This window comes from Monodelphis domestica, chromosome 1, assembly GCF_027887165.1.
Source record: "Monodelphis domestica isolate mMonDom1 chromosome 1, mMonDom1.pri, whole genome shotgun sequence".
In the NCBI taxonomy this organism is placed as follows: Eukaryota; Metazoa; Chordata; class Mammalia; order Didelphimorphia; family Didelphidae; genus Monodelphis; species Monodelphis domestica.
Genome location: NC_077227.1, coordinates 394,982,505 through 394,999,744, shown reverse-complemented (window position 1 = coordinate 394,999,744; position 17,240 = coordinate 394,982,505). Strand labels below are relative to the sequence as shown.

Genomic DNA, 17,240 nt, shown 5'->3' with positions numbered 1-17,240 from the left:
TGGACAAAAAGACTTGTACAAAAATATTCATAGCTGCGCTCTTTGTGGTGGCCAAAAATTGGAAAATGAGGGGATGCCCATCAATTGGGGAATGGCTGAACAAATTGTGGTATATGTTGGTGATGGAATATTATTGTGCTCAAAGGAATAATAAAGTGGAGGATTTCCATGTGAACTGGAACAACCTCCAGGAAGTGATGCAGAGCGAGAGGAGCAGAACCAGGAGAACATTGTACACAGAGACAAACACACTGTGGTATCATCGAACGTAATGGACTTCTCCATTAGTGGTGGTGTAATGTCCCTGCACAATCTGCAGGGATCAAGGAGAAAAAAAACACTATCCAAAAGCAGAGGACAAACTGAGGGAATAGAAACACCAAGGAAAAGCAACTGCCTGACTACAATGGCTGAGGGGACATGACAGAGGAAAGACTCGGAGCGAACACTCTGATGCAAATACTAACAACATGGCAATGGGTTCAAGTCAAGAACACATATGATACCAGTGGAATCACACGTCGGCCACGGGGGGTGGGAGGGAGGAAAAGAAAATGATCTTTGTCTTTAATGAAAAATGCATGGAAATGATCAAATAAAATACTATAAAATTAAAAAGAAAATGAAAAAAAAGAAAATGAAAAAAATAGTTTCCTCTTTAAAATTCAATGTTAAATTTTCATGAAGATTTGCATTCTTTCCCTCTTACCTCCACCCCCATTGCAAAAGCAAAAGCAAACAAAACCAAACCCATTTACAAGCATGTATAGTCAAGCAAAAAAGAATTCTTACATTGGGCATGTCAAAGAAAAACTATGTCTCAGTTTGTATTCTCAGTCCATTACCTTTGTCAGGAGATGAGCAACATGCTTCATCAGCAATCTTTTATAGTTATAGTTGGTCATTGTGTTGATCAGAGTTCTTAGGACTTTCAGTGTTGGCTCAAAATATTGTTCTTTTTGTAGAAATTGTTCCTCGGGTTCTCTTCATTTTACTCTTTATCAGTTCATATATTTCTATTTTGCTATCTTCCTGACAAAATGAATGTCTGACAATATATGCAACATCTCTCTCCCATACTTCCTCACCTCTATGCCAAATAAAGGAAATATGTTTTGCCATTTGTTTTCTAGGAATGAAATTGCAATTAATCTCAGTTCATTTACCTTTTGGCATTATGTGTATTGTTCTCCTTATTTTATTTCATTTCTTTTGCTTTGCATCATTTCATATGCATCTTCTCATGTTTCTCTGAATCAGAGCTCAACTTTCATGGACCATTAGCAAATCATTGAGCACATGGAACTCCTGTGGCTTCCCTCACTGATTAGGCACCACCCCTAGTCTTCTCGTCAACACAAATCATTTTGAGTAAGTTTCTTCCTTGGGAGATGTCTACTCTTCTCTAATCATATCCACTCAATTGATTATTCTCAGTTTCATTTCAGAAGGTAATACTTTCTGATTTCGTTTCAAAATTCTAGGTGTTTTGAATCTGCAAGACTCATACTAATTATATATGTATTATGTCCAAAAAAGGGGAATTACCTAGGCCAGATAATTAATTACTTCAGCTATAAGCGACACATATTTTTCTAGTTCATTCTGCAGTATTTGGCTACTTAGTCTGTCAGAGGGTCAAGAAAAGATGTTTTTCCTGAGACAAATCATTGTAAATGCCTATGATTAGAGCAAAACTAAATTTATGTTTCTTTTTTTTTTAATATATTTTATTTGATCATTTCCAAGCATTATTCGTTAAAGACATAGATAATTTTCTTTTCCTCCCCCCCCCCACCCCCCATAGCCAACGCGTAAGTCCACTGGGCATTAGATGTTTTCTTGATTTGAACCCATTGCTTTGTTGATAGTATTTGCATTAGAGTGTTCATTTAGAGTCTATCCTCTGTCATGTCCCCTCAACTTCTGTATTCAGGCAGTTGCTTTTTCTCCGTGTTTCCACTCCCATAGTTTATCCTTTGCTTATGAATGGTGTTTTTTTCTCCTGGATCCCTGCAAGTTGTTCAGGGACATTACACCGCCACTAATGGAGAAGTCCATTACGTTCGATTATACCACAGTGTATTAGTCTCTGTGTACAATGTTCTCCTGGTTCTGCTCCTCTCGCTCTGCATCACTTCCTGGAGGTTGTTCCAGTCTCCATGGAACTTCTCCACTTTATTATTCCTTTTAGCACAATAGTATTCCATCACCAACATATACCACAGTTTGTTCAGCCATTCCCCAATTGATGGGCATCCCCTCGTTTTCCAGTTTTGGGCCACCACAAAGAGCGCAGCTATGAATATTTTTGTACAAGTCTTTGTGTCCATTATCTCTTTGGGGTACAGACCCAGCAGTGCTATGGCTGGGTCAAAGGGTAGATATTCTTTTGTCGCCCTTTGGGCATAGTTCCAAATTGCCCTCCAGAATGGTTGGATCAGTTCACAGCTCCACCAGCAATGAATTAATGTCCCTACTTTGCCACATCCCCTCCAGCATTCATTACTTTCCTTTGCTGTTATGTTAGCCAATCTGCTAGGTGTGAGGTGATACCTCAGAGTTGTTTTGATTTGCATCTCTCTGATTATAAGAGATGTAGAACACTTCTTCATGTGCTTGTTAATAGTTTTGATTTCTTTATCTGAGAACTGCCTATCCATTTCCCTTGCCCATTTATCAATTGGAGAATGGCTTGATTTTTTGTACAATTGATTTAGCTCATTATAAATATGAGTAATTAAACCTTTGTCAGAGGTTTCTATGAAGATTTTTTCCCAATTTGTTGTTTCCCTTCTGATTTTAGTTATATTGGTTTTGTTTGTACAAAAGCTTTTTAGTTTGATGTAGTCAAAATTATTTATTTTACATTTTGTGATTCTTTCTATATCTTGCTTGGTTTTAAAGTCTTTCCCCTCCCAAAGGTCTGACATGTATACTATTCTATGTTTACCCAATTTACTTATGGTTTCCTTCTTTATGTTTAAGTCACTCACCCATTTTGAATTTATCTTGGTGTAGGGTGTGAGGTGTTGATCTATTCCTAGTCTCTCCCACACTGTCTTCCAATTTTCCCAGCAGTTTTTATCGAATAGTGGATTTTTGTCCCAAAAGCTGGGATCTTTGGGTTTATCGTATACTGTCTTGCTGAGGTCGCTTTCCCCCAGTCTATTCCACTGATCTTCCTTTCTGTTTCTTAGCCAGTACCAAATTGTTTTGATGACTGCTGCTTTGTAATATAGTTTTAGGTCAGGGACTGCAATGTTTCTTTTTATTCCCTATGTTCCTCCCAGGACAAAATCAGACTAAATTCTTTATCAGTTTTAAATGGAGAGATTAGAGTTTGGAGAACCTTTCTCCAAGCTTCTTCTACTATGCATAATGTGTGAGCACACAAGCACACATGTGAGCTGCAAAACCCTAGGCAGTTTTATGTCACCTTTTGCGCAGATCTAACCATTTCCTTCCCCAGTGCAGTAAATTACAAAGGAATTCCAATAGGAAGCTATTGCCTCTAGGACTCAGGTCCTGAATCTGGGATCCATAGCTTTGTTTTTATTTTTATTTATTTTTTTAACTCTTATCTTCTGTCCTAGTAATAACTCTAGGTCAGAAGGGCAAGGACTAGTCAAATGAGGTTAAATGACTTGCCAAGAGTCACATAGCTGGGTAGCATTTGAGGCCAGATTTGAGCCCAGGTCCTGACATCAGCTTTATCCACTGTGCCACCCAGCTGACCCATGGATTTGTTTTAAAAAAATGTTTATAATTATTTCAACATAATTGGTTTCTCTTATAATCTTATATATTTAATTTTTTACTTTTAAAAACAAATTGAGTTCATAGGCTCTAAGATAAGACTATAAGTTCCTTAGGAGCTGAGATTGTTTCATTTTTTTGCCTTTGTATCTATCCCTAGCTCTTTGCATAGTGCCAGCCACATAGAAGGCATTTAATAAATGTTTATTGGTTAACTGATAATCAGGGCATCCTTCATTTAGGAATATTGTTGGGAGCTTATCTCCAAGTTGTTCTGATGTTACTATGAGGTGGGCCCTGGCCCATGGTCACAGACATGTGTGTGGTGGCCTCTGCTAGTGATCATTGAGTTGTCTAGAAGAGAACATATTATTGTTATATTTATTGATCATCTATGGATAATTGACATTGTAATAAGAACCAATCAATATAAAAGGCCATTTCAACTGACAAGGAGTTGTTCTTAACCTGTAGTAATTTCAGTGGCCATCTACTTCCTTCACCCTCTACTTTCCAATGGCTTCCTAATAAAAGTCAGTTACCATTTTGGTTTCTATGCCCTATTATTACTCTCAAGGATCGAATTATTCAAAATTTAAGACTCTTTATCTCTTGTAATTAAGAAATCTTTTCTTCTTCCTGAGGTATTTTCAAATGTTTTCACTTTATAAATTTCTATTGGACTACCTATTCCATCTGTTTACCTTTGTAGCTGGAAGAAAAAAAAAATCCAGAAAATTAACCAAAATTAATGGAAGGAATAGTGAGGTGTGTATATATAGTTATCAGAAACAGCAAGGGGAAAAATCCATTTTTTAATTATAAATTAAGGAAATTATTCATTTCAGAAATCCAACTATAGACATCATCCTATTTGTCAGCAGTCTGGGTTGCACAATTGATGACCAATGCTGCTCCATACTGTATATTCTGGGCCCAAGAGCCCAGGGATTACTTAGCATATAGAGAACCCTATACATGGTCTGCTGAAGCACTAATCAAGATATCTTTGTACAGGTGTTTTGGTTTATCTAATGATTAAATATTTGACATAGTTTATTGCTATTATAGAGGGTATTTATCAGTTTCTATTGATTCTTGGTGATGGTTTATAGAAATAAATATTTTTTTGTGGGTTATCAACTTTAAATCAAGCCAGTTTCTATAAAATTGGTAGTTGCTTCAAAATAAATTTGTGAAATTCTTAGTTAAAATTAATTCACTTTAATTAAAAAAAAAACTCTTACCTTCAGTCTTAGAATCAATAATGTGTATTGGTGTCAAAGCAGAAGAGCGATAAGAGCTAGGCAATGGGGGTTAAGTGATTTGTCAAGGGTCACGCAGCTGGGAAGTGTCTAAGGCCAGATTTGAATGTAGGACCTCTCTGTTTCTCAATCTACTGAGCCACCTAGCTGCCCCTCATTATTTTAAAGTCTATGTGTGTTGAGAAGGATAGGTTGTTGCAAATGGTCATAAATAATGATGGGTTCTTGCAGTTCTCCTCCAAAACTAGAAAAAATTAGTCTAAGAAATTTTAAGCAGTTGCTATGATATTAAAAAGCTGAATCACATACTATGGTGATATAAGAAATGATGATCAGGATACTTTCAGAAAAACCTGAAGAGAGTTACATGAACTGATGCATAGTGAAATGAGCAGAACCAGAAGAACATTGGCTATAGTAATAGCAATATTGTGTAATGATTAACGGTTTCAGCTATTCTTAGAGATACAGTGATCCAAAACAGTTCCAAAGGTCTTATGATGAAAAATGCTAACCATGTCCAGAGAAAGAACTGATGGAATCTGAATGCAGATTGAAGAATACTTTTTAAACTTTCTTTATTATTCTTGGGGTTTTTTTGGTCTGCATTTTTTTTTTTGGTAGCTTGGCTAATGTGCAGATATTTTGTATAACTGCTCATGTGCCATCTAAATCAAATTGCTTCTCAAGGAGGGGAGGGAGAAGGAGGAAGAGCTTCTTAAGACTGTTGAAAGTTTTTGTTTACTTGTAATTGAGGAAAAAATTTTTTAATTGGAACTGGATCATAATAATAGAATTTCAAGATAGGAAGATGACATGGCATTGTAGATAGAGTATTGACCCTGCAGTCCAGGAGACATTGGTTCACAGCATAGCTTAGCTACCTCCTAGCTATATAATCATAGTCAAGTCATTTATCTTTTAAAAATGTGACCTTCCTTATCTCTAGAATAAAGTGATGATAATAATTCTTGTACTATATACTTCTCAGTGTTGTTTTGAGGAAAGAACTTTGCAAATCTTGAAGCATTGTAAAATGTCAGATATCATTACTAATACATGGTTCCAAAAGCATTAGTGTGCAATTTAAAACTATTTCAAGCTTTTGCAAAACCCTATATGGAGATTGTCACCTTTGTAACCCCATTTAAATATAATATGTGTAAACCTTAAAATTTCTTAGACTTATAAATGTTGGAAATTTCACCATTGGGAAATTTCATACTTGAAAAATTTCCTATTGATAGTGGGTCTTGGCTATTGGAATGTGAACCCCATTGGCATGAGAGTTTCCTCCTCCTCCCTTCTTAAGATTACTTTAGGACAGAAACCTTTTGCTGAACAATGGAAAGGACTTTGACCTATGCTTAAGCATAGAACAGGAATTTCTTTGAGTCATGATTGATTTTAGAATTGATACAATGGAGATACTTGGAATCAATCTCCACCCTACTCAGTCCTAACAGGATTGAGGAAGGGCTGCAGCATAGATCAAAATTTAATTATTCCAATCTCTACCCTACTCAGGTTAACAGGATTTAGGAAGGGCTGTAGCAAAGGATCAAAGATTTAATTATTTGAAAATATGACCTTCAACAGACATGTGCAAAGCCAGAGAGCTCTGGGCGGTCCTGGGTTAAGCTAGAGCCTCCATTGGCACAGGGAAATTGATGGATGGTGATTGGTAGATGTGAGAGCTGAGGGGAGGGAATTTGGATGGTTTCCTGGAAGATAGAGGGGTCTGAAGACTCGGGGGGGGGGGGGGGGGGGTAGAGGAGTTTGTCTGAGTGGTTGGAGTGTGCTCTGAGAAGCTTGCTCTGAAGGAAGCTGAAGGTGGGGGCCTCTGAGACTGTTTCTCCATTTTGGTCATGTGAGTAATAGGGACTGATCTCTTTTATTTGCCCCAGCTATCTAAGGACTTGGGCCTTTTGGCCCAGCCTAAACAGAAGGGGCATTTAAGCCCTATTCCCTTCTCTCCCTTTTCTCTCTCTCTATCTCTAATTCCTTTCTTCCTCCTGTTGTAATTAAACTCCATAAAAGATTGACTGCTGATTTGAGTTTTCATTTAGGAATTACATAGCTGAATTCCTTGGCGACCTTAAATTAATATATATCAGTCTTTTTAAAGTGATTTCCTTGTCACATATGTGACTTTAGTTTTATAACGCATGTATTTATAAATAAACATGACCAGATATCTAGCAAAGATTCCTTTGTAAGAAAGAGAAAAACAATAAATTAAGAAAAATCAGCAAAACATTAGCCACATCTTACAGCATCCATAGATTCCCACCTCTCCTGAAAGGAGAAGAATTTTTTTTTTCATCTTTTTTTTCCAGGCTCAAATCTGGCCTCAGTCACTTCTTAGATATGTGATTCTAGGCAAGTCACTTACTTCCATTGCCTAGCTGTTACCATTCTTCTGCCCTAAAATCGATTCTAGGACAAAGCACAAGGGTTTTAAAAAGAAAAGAAGAGAAAAAAAGAAAAAGACAGGAAAAATCAGCAATACTAACCAGAACATTGAAAAAGCCAGATATTTTATGTGGTATTTCCTTCTACTTATGCAAACAAGTTGGGGAGCTGTATTATTGTATTTCATCTTTGAGACAAAGTCAGTAGCATATGTAGCTGATATACACTCACTAAGAATCAAGAGAATCTAATAGAGAGATATACTTAATTATAATAAACTAGGTCAGCTACTTGGACTTCATCAAGATATATGAGAGTATAGATGAAGATAATGTGAAGATCACTGATATAAATCAAGGAATAACTAAATAAATGGAGGGGTATGCCTTTATCATGACTATGACAAATAAATGTAATAAAAACATGAATACTTTTCTAACTAATCTTCAGATATAATGTGATGTCAACCAAAATCTTATTTGATTATTTTATTGAATTAGATTAAGCTATAATAAAATCCATAAATTAAAAGAGAGACAAAAATATCACTATAATAATAAAAACTGGTAATAGGAACTAGCATTACCAGATTTAAAAAGTACTATCATACAAGAATTATAAAAACTCCTTGGTTCTTTTGCAGTTGAAATTAAGGTAAACTGAGGGATAAAGATCTGATTACATTCAGTTTATTAGTAAAGTGCCAGTTTACCAACAAATAGGATTTCAGTTTCTCCAACAAACCTAAGACTGTGAATGAAGGGTATAGCTCTGTTTTTTATAGTTTTTGGGTCTACAGGAAATAGGAAGACTAGTATTGTAAGTGGAAGAAAATATAATCGGATGGAAATTGGGCATTAGGGCAAACCCCTTCTTCTCTCCTGTGACTAAGAAATGTTCATTATTTGAGTTTAGCTGCATTATCAAGGACAGAGAGAGCAAATCATATTTCTTTGGATGACAAATCAGACATCCTTGAAGGATAGCTTAGTGGTGGTATAAAGGTACCAGGCCATACTCCCTGGTGTCCACCAGCATCCTTTAAAGGTAACAGATTTCTTTGGCACAAGAATAGAAAAATGATTAACTGGATAACTGAATTTCTAAACTTAACTTATTTCAGGCCTGCTGAATTTCTGAATTAAATTCAAAGAATTCAGCAGTTACAGGACAAAATCAATTTATCATTAATAGAATCAATTAAAAAAAGACAGAATCAGATTTATTTCAGTACTAAAAAACAGTAGGGAAGTTAATCAGTGAAATATAAGAATTAGAAGTCAGTGTGTATAAAAGAATGGTTAGTGTTTGACAATCCCATGCTTTAGAGACAATGGGGAATGGAGTCACTATTCAATAAAACTGCTAGAAAAACTCTGTGGCCTCTCATGGTGAGTTCTTAATCTTTTTCCCCCAAACCTATCCCTCTTTTGAATTTTCATATTTCTGATGAGGTCACTACTATTCTTCTAGTTACCCAGTTTACATCCTTGGTTTTATCCTTAATTCCTCAGCCTCCACTCCACATATCTAATTAGCTACTAAATTTTGTCATTTCTGCTTTAATAACATATCATACTCTCATTCTGTTTTCTCTACTCATATAGCCAGCACACTAGTACATATCCTTATCCTTTCTTGCCTGGGACTACTACAGTAATCTCTGATTGGCCTTTTAAGTTCTTCTCTTCTTAATTTTTCTTCCATTTGGCTTCCAAAATTATTTTCTTAACATACAGGTAACGATAATGTCACTTCCTTATTCAATAAACTCCAGTGTCTCACTGTTGCCCCTAGGATCCCACATAAACTCCTTTGTTTGGCTTTTAAAGTCCTTCCCATCCTGACCCCAACTTGCCTTCCAGCCTATTATATATCACTCCACTTCCTGTACTCTACAAACTAGTTAAACTGGTCTTAATGATCCTCCTACATAGCATTCCCAGTCCTGTCTCTGTGCTTTTGCATTGGCTGTTCCCTGTGCCAGGAGTGTATGCTTATCTCAATCTCCTTAGTCTATTTCCTTCAAAACTGCTTAGGGATCAACTTCCAAGGGAAGCCTTTTCTGACTTCTCCCAGCTGTTAGGGCCCTCCCTTCTCCCATAAATTTACCTTTTGTTTATTTTGTATGTATTTGTTTGTTTGTATGTATATGTTGTCACACCTGACAGATTATGAATATGACAAATTTATGTAGATGTAGTCTCACCTGGCTCATTACAAAGGCGTTGAGAGCAAAGACTGATTTGTTTTTGTTTTTATATCTCCTGTGCTTAGAATAGAGCATGATACTCAGTAGGCCTTAATAAATACTTATTGATTGATTGAGCTACCTGAGAGGGAGAGAAGGAAAGAATTTCAAAACAGACCTAGAAGAGAACAAATAATCATTTTATTGGTGTATATATGTGTATATATGTATATACAAATATATACACACATATATACATATATGTTCATTCTTTTGGTACTTCGTAAATACTAAAGATTTTCTGCATAATGTTATCTGTTCATTTGATTGCTTGCTTTTGTTGCTGATTGTTAACTTCAGAACAATAAGAAGGTAATAGTCCAAAAATCTCTCTTTAACATATGCTAGTGCATTGAAATTTATGGAACCACCAACATTTGGTCTTCTTTTAACACATTTCACAAGGAATGTACCTGCGGGATTTTGAGCTATTAAAGGGGATAAGTATGGGTTTATCTCGTTTTTTTCTCTTATTTGAAATCAAACCAACTCCACTGTCCTATCTATGTTTGAAGAACTACTTGCTGACAAAAAGACATTTGTTTGGTAGCAGATTATTTGAACAATAATGGGAAATTCCATGTTGGGAAATGCTTGTTAAGTCTAATTTTGATCTGTGAGGGTGGATCACTCACCACATTTATTTCCTTCTTACAGGTAGTGCTTTTCTTAGTGCCATTTTTCTGGCCTTAGCAACATACCAGTCTTTGTATCCACTCACCTTGTTTGTACCAGGGCTGCTGTATCTTCTCCAGGTAAACTCTTGACTGGCTAAAAGCAATAGCTTAATTTAAGGATAATAACGTATATATTTAAGTCTTTCTGGAAATGTTTGGTGCTACTCATGAGTTCCCTAGGATCGTGACCATATAATATAGTGTGTCAGTAAGGCTAGTCCTGTGATGGCGAACCTATGACATGCATGTCAGCACTGACACATGTAGCCATTTTCATTGACACACAACCACATGCGGGCTCAGCATATCTTGGGACCCACCTGGGGAGCCATGCACCCATAGCCGTGGCTGTGGCCATGCCCCAGCCCAGCACCCTGAAAAATATAGCAATGGCTTTACTCACAATTTTTCCCTCTACATACTTTTGTGAGACCTTATTCTCAGCATTAAATAATATCAAAACCAACAAAGGATACATTGACAGATGAAGTTAATAGCATTTGCTTGAGCTTGAAGTGTACAAAATACCAACCTTCAATTGAAGATTTAGCCAATGAAATTCAGCAACAAAGAAGTCACTAATAGGCCAGATAGTTAAAGAATTCCCCCTCCCCCTTCACTTATCTTAGTTCACAGCACCCCACACAAGTTAACATCAAGACCAACAAAAGAAACCAACTATCAGATGAACAAAGAAAGTCACTAAACAAGTAAGTTAAATAATTAGTTTTTGGTTTATTAAATACAGTTCTATATACAATTGTCATTTTTGTTACCTAAACTATAAATATAGAGAAATTATGGGTTTTTTCTCAAAGTGACAACCACCTGAGTTATGCTCAGTTTTTTGGCAAATTTTGATACACCAAGCCCAAAAGGTTGTCTATCACTGTAGTAAGAGTCAAGTCAAATCAGCAAATATGTATTAATGTGCCAAGCAGTATGCTAATTGTTGGGAACAGAGCCTCTTGCTCTCTAGCAGCTCCTAGTGTGATTGGGGAGATAACAAACAAATAGCTGTATACATATGAGATATAGCATTATGAGAATACCAGTCTATCCATATGGGGCCAGAAGATTTGAGTTCAAGTCTCTGCCATGTCTCTTACTGACTAGGTTGTCTTTGGCATGTCACTTCCTCTACTTGCACCTTTTTTTTTTATCTGTAAAACTTGTACCACATGCTTTACAGGATGATGGGAAGAAAGTGCTTTTTTAACTGAAGTGCATATAGAAATGTGAACTATTCTAATGTTATCATTGGATAACAATTCTTTAGAGTGTCCAGGAATTAAGGGATAAGCACTGAAACTTGTATAAATAATTTCTGTTAATAAATAATGAAGCTCTCTATCTTTTTTTCTCTCACTCCCCCTCCTCACCTCTACACACACACAATCCACCCACTCCACCCATACATATATTTATAATTTAATGGATTTAGTCATCCTTTGACTTTTGGCAGTTCAGTCTGTCCCTTCAGGTTTGAAGGCTTTTAGTGAAGGAGATTCTGCATGTGTGTGAAGACCACTTTGTGACTGAAACCTATAATTAAGCTCTACTCAAGCCTCTACTCCTAGCCGTACCTATTTCTTCTCAAATAAGGAAACAGAAAGACTATTTTCAACTTTGGAGGAAAGAGTGTAGTAGAGTAGACAGAACTCTGGATTGGGATTCAAGAGACCTGTATTTTACTCCCAGCTCAGCTACTGATTTGTTTTATGATCTTGGTCTCATTTTCTGTGTCTGTAAAATAGGGTATAGAGGAATCAACTAACATTAAGGCCTTTTAAAGTCTAACATTTTGTCAGATATTTTAGGCCTAGGGTGGGGAAAAGAAAATAAGCCAGTCACGTGTCAAAAGGACAAACTAGCCTGATATATGGATTAGTAAAGGAGAAAAGGTTACTGTAAAGTGCTGAATAATTGTAAGATGCTGCAGTTTTTTTGGTATCCCCTGCCATTAATCATAAGTTTCATTTGGAGTTTAAAAAGCCTCTTGAATCATTTTTTTTTCTAGTCTGTAGCTGGGGAGAAATGTTGCCTAATAAAAATATTTATTTTTTAAAAATTAACAAAATCCTTTTTCTCCCTCTTTTACCTTTCTCATATTTTATGAGTCTTGGGAAAACTTAACTGTGCCGAAAAGGGGAAAAGCCTTTGAAGGCTCAGCTTCCAAAGCAGTGGAGGGATTGGTAGTAAAAGGGGCTAGGAATTGGTGTTGGCCTCTAGGTAATAATAGAATCATAGAATGTTGGAGTTATAACGTACCCTAGAACCAAGAATGCTAGGTTGGATTGTAGAGTTTGAAGGGACCTTAGACTCCATCTGTTCCAGTTTTTCCCAAAATGATTTGAACAAGAAACACTTTTTGGTCTTGAGAATATCTTGCTAGGACCTGATAGTCTATGGGGGACTTTTGGAAATGGAATATATCATATCTTCCCCTGTAAATCAGGAATCAGAAAATTTTTGGAGAAAAATACAGGAAATTTAGCCTTCTTTCATATCACAACAAATTGCTCTAGAAGATGTTACTTTTTATTGAAATATTTTATAGGCCTTTCCAAAAAACATTCAAAGGAACTTCCAAACAAAAATATATTTCCCCAAAAGAATTCACAGTACAGTTATCTAATAGAATGATTATAATGGATAATATATGTCACTTTTCACTTTTGTGGTTTGTTGGTTGTTAATAGAAAGGAAAGATGCTGCACAAGTATTTTTGATAGATACATGATTACATATTTAACATTTTACAGAGATAATATTTCCTTTATCCACATTTTCTCATGAAAACCCTATATACTTCATCTGGAAAACTAGCATTCATGGACTTAAATTTGGAGCTGCTCTTTTATAATTCAGCTTACTGTAATCATGGGGAAAGTTTTGCTCAGAAAGATGAAATATCTTTCTAGAAATTCATACAGCTAGGCATTTGCAAAGCCTGTACTAAAAAGAGTCCTGATCTACTTTTCTTTTCCATTTTGTCACAGAGCTATGAAATAAGGTAGCTTATCTTTTCCTTTTTATTAATTATTATTATTATTATTTTCATTTTGACTTATTTGCTCAGTAGGTGAGGTTGAGATTAATGCCAGAACAGAGGGTATATTTTCCTGCTTTGTCTCTCCTAATTGTGTTCTCTGTTCTCTCCTAGCGGCAGTACCTCCCTGTGAAACTGCAGAGCAAAGCCTTTTGGATCTTCACAGGACAGTACATTGTGATGTATGTGGGAAGCCTGGTGGTTATTGTTTGCCTCTCATTCTTCCTCCTCAGCTCCTGGGATTTTATTCCTTCTGTTTATGGTTTTATGTAAGTTATCCCAGAGTCACTAAGATTAATTGAATGCTAATTTGGTTTACGTTATCTTATGGGAATTACAGGAGACAGCCCATGTGAAGATGCCTCATGTATCTTCTATATAGCAATATTGGAGAGCATGTAGTCTCAGGACATTTCTAGAGATATCTGAATCTCTAATTGGCTTAGATAAGTACTAGGTATCAGTGGTACACTGGAATAATAACCACTAACTCACATTTATATAGCAATTTATGGTTCCAGAACCATTTTAAAAAAATTTCTCATTTTGTTTAATTGGTCCTTATTGCTCATTTGATTTGTGAGGTTAGAAATGTATAATTATTACCTTGTTACACAGGAACTATATGAACACAACTACAAAACACTTTCCACAGAATTAAAACTAGATCTAAACAATTGGAAAAACATTAACTGCTCATGGGTAGGACGAGCTAACATAATAAAACATAATAAAAACTACCCAAACTTATTTACTTATTTAGTGCCATACCCATCGAACTACCAAAAAACTTTTTTACTGAATTAGAAAAAAACATAACAAAGTTCACTTGGAAGAACAAAAGATCAAGGATATCCAGGGAAATAATGAAAAAAATGCAAAGGAAGGGGGCTTTCAGTATCAGATCTCAAACTATACTGTAAAGCAGTGGTCATCAAAACAATATGGTACTGGCTAAGAGACAGAAAGGAGGATCAGTGGAATAGACTTGGGTAAGTAACCTCAGCAAGACAGTCTATGATAAACCCAAAGATCCCAGCTTTTGGGACAAAAATCCACTATTTGATAAAAACTTCTGAGAAAATTGGAAGATAATATGGGAGAGATTGGAGTTGGATCAACATCTTACACCCTACACCAAGATTAACTCAGAATGGGTGAATGACCAGAACATAAAGAAGGAAACTATAAGTAAACTAGGTGAACACAGAATAGTATACATGTCAGATCTTTGGGAAAGGAAAGATTTTAAGACCAAGCAAGAGTTAAAAAAAAAAAACACAAAATGTAAAATAAATAATTTTGATTATGTTAAATTAAATAGGTTTTGTACAGACAAAACCAATGCAACCAAAATTAGAAGGGAAGCAGCAAATTGGGGGGGGAGGGAATCTTCATACCAAAAACCTTTGACAAAGGTCTAATTAACCAAATTTATAAAGAACTAAACCAATTGTACAAAAAATCAAGCCATTCTCCAATTGATAAATGGGCAAGGGACATGAATAGTGTAACTGTGAAAATGTGGTTTGCCAAGACTGTGAATTGCCAAAACTGTAAAGGTTTCGGCTAGTGTCATGATTTAAAATCTAAAATTAAGTGGTCACCATGGGAAAATTCCCAAATATGAAAATACCCAAGTTAGCTGGGTTTTATGGAGATTTTAATTAATATAAATGAAGGAATTAAAGGAAGGAGAGAGAGAGAGAAAGAGAAAGAGAAAATAGTACAAAGGGCCTAAGGGAGAGCGAGTCAGTCTTTATCTTGTCTCAAGCAAGCTCCAATCCTCCACTGAACTCCTCAACTCCTGAACTGAGTTCAGAGTCCCAACTAAATTCAATTGACCTCCTTTTAAAGAGAATTTTCTCTTATGTCACCTCCCCTAAATTTTCACATCTACCAATCATAGTAGACGCTTTTCCCCAGGACTGCCCATTCTTAGTTCTCACCACTCTTTAGTTCTCACCGTCTCTGGTTAGATTAAAACTTCACACCTCTTTTGTTAAGCTTGCCTTTTGTAAGTTGCTTGACCTTTTTTTTTCTAATTTAACCTTTATAAGTACTTAGCACCCTTTTCAATTAGGTCTAAAAATAGACCTATCTTAAGGTTCTGGCTGTACTATAAATATGAGTTAGGGACTTTTCATTGTTCAATCAGGAGTTTGCAACTTTATCTTCCCCTAAGGCACTGTCTGAGTAGGGTGGAGTAATTTTAAAAGTTCTCAATACATTCCTGATCAAGTACCTCCATTGTTAAAAATGGGGACTAGCCTAATCAAATCTTCTGAAGTAGAGTCTGAGTAGTTTTAAGATTCACAATAGGCAATTTTCAATTAAAGAAATCAAAACTATTAATAAGCACATAAAAAAGTGTTCTAAATCTCTTATAATCAGAGAGATGCAAATCAAAACAACTCTGAGGTATCACCTCACACCTAGCAGATTGGCTAACATGACAGCTATGGAAAGTAATGAATGCTGGAGGGGATGTGGCAAAGTTGGGACATTAATGCATTGCTGGTGGAGTTGTGAATTGATCCAACCATTATGGAGGGCAATTTGGAACTATGCCCAAAGGGTTTTTAAAAATTGCCTGCCCATTGATCCAGCCATAGCATTGCTGGGTTTGTACCCCAAAGAGATAATAAGGAAAAAAACATGTACAAAAATGTTCATAGCTGCACTCTTTGTGGTGGCAAAAAAACTGAAAAATGAGGGGATATCCTCCAGTTGGGGAATGGCTGAACAAATTGTGGTATATGTTGGTGATGGAATACTATTGTGCTCAAAGAAACAGTGAACTGGAAGAATTCCGTGTGAACTGGAAGGACCTCCAGGAATTGATGCAGAGTGAGAGGAGCAGAACTAGGAGAACATTGTACACAGAGACTGATACACTGTGATACAATTGAATGTAATGAACTTCTCTACTCGCAACAATGCAATATCCAGGACAATTCTGAAGGATCTATGAGAAAGAACACTATCCACATTGGGAGGAAGAACTGTGGGAGTAGAAACACCGAAGAAAAACAACTACTTGATCACATGGGTTGAGGGGGATATGATTGGGGATGTAGACTCTAAAGGAACATCCTAGTGTAAACATCAACAACATGGAAGTAGGTTCTGATCAAGGACACATGTAAAACCCAGTGGAATTGCACATTGGCTACAGGATGAGGTGGGGAAGGTGAGGGAAAGAATATGATTCTTGTAACCAAGGAATAATGTTCTAAACTGACTAATTAAATAAAATTTAAAAAACTATTACCTTGTTACATATGGAAAAACTGAAGCTTATTGAAGTCAAAGGACTTTCCCATAGTTAAACATAATTATAGAACCAAGACTGAAGCCTAGGTATTCTGATTCCAAATTGTGTTCTCTTTCAGCTACAGTCTGCTACTTTCCCTTTGGTTCAACTGATCCTTATTTGCCATCGATTTCTATCCCCATACCCTCTTTTGGAGGCACTCTAATTTTCCACTGTCCTTCTTAATATTTGATACTTGGAACTGAATTCAGCCCTCTGTATGTGATCTGATCAGGGACAAATGCATCTCAATTATCATTTCCCTCATTCCAAGCTGTTTTCCTGTCATAATCATATTAGCTTATTTGACTATTGTATCACTTTTAAGTTATATTAAGCTTGTGTTCTACCAAAACCCTTAAACTCTTGTATAGCCTTTCCTATACTGTAATCTATTGATTTTTAAAAACAGAATGTAAGACTTAACTCTCATCTAATTATTACCTTGTTCTAGTCTGTTGAGATCTTTTTGGATCAAAGACAGATTTCTGTAGTACTCTATAGG

General features: G+C 36.0%; 1 protein-coding gene across 3 annotated transcripts in view; it reads left to right on the top strand.

Annotated features, from left to right (window-relative positions):
- PIGU (phosphatidylinositol glycan anchor biosynthesis class U) overlaps positions 1–17,240 on the top strand; it is a 104,528-nt gene that overhangs the window by 51,008 nt on the left and 36,280 nt on the right. For 2 of the 3 annotated variants that reach the window (XM_056811774.1, XM_056811776.1), the window contains exons 7-8: positions 10,348–10,445; positions 13,534–13,688. In XM_056811774.1, coding sequence (XP_056667752.1) covers positions 10,348–10,445; positions 13,534–13,688 — 253 coding nt within the window. The remainder of the gene's footprint in view (positions 1–10,347; positions 10,446–13,533; positions 13,689–17,240) is intronic. The other variant, XM_056811775.1, reaches the window with a different exon arrangement.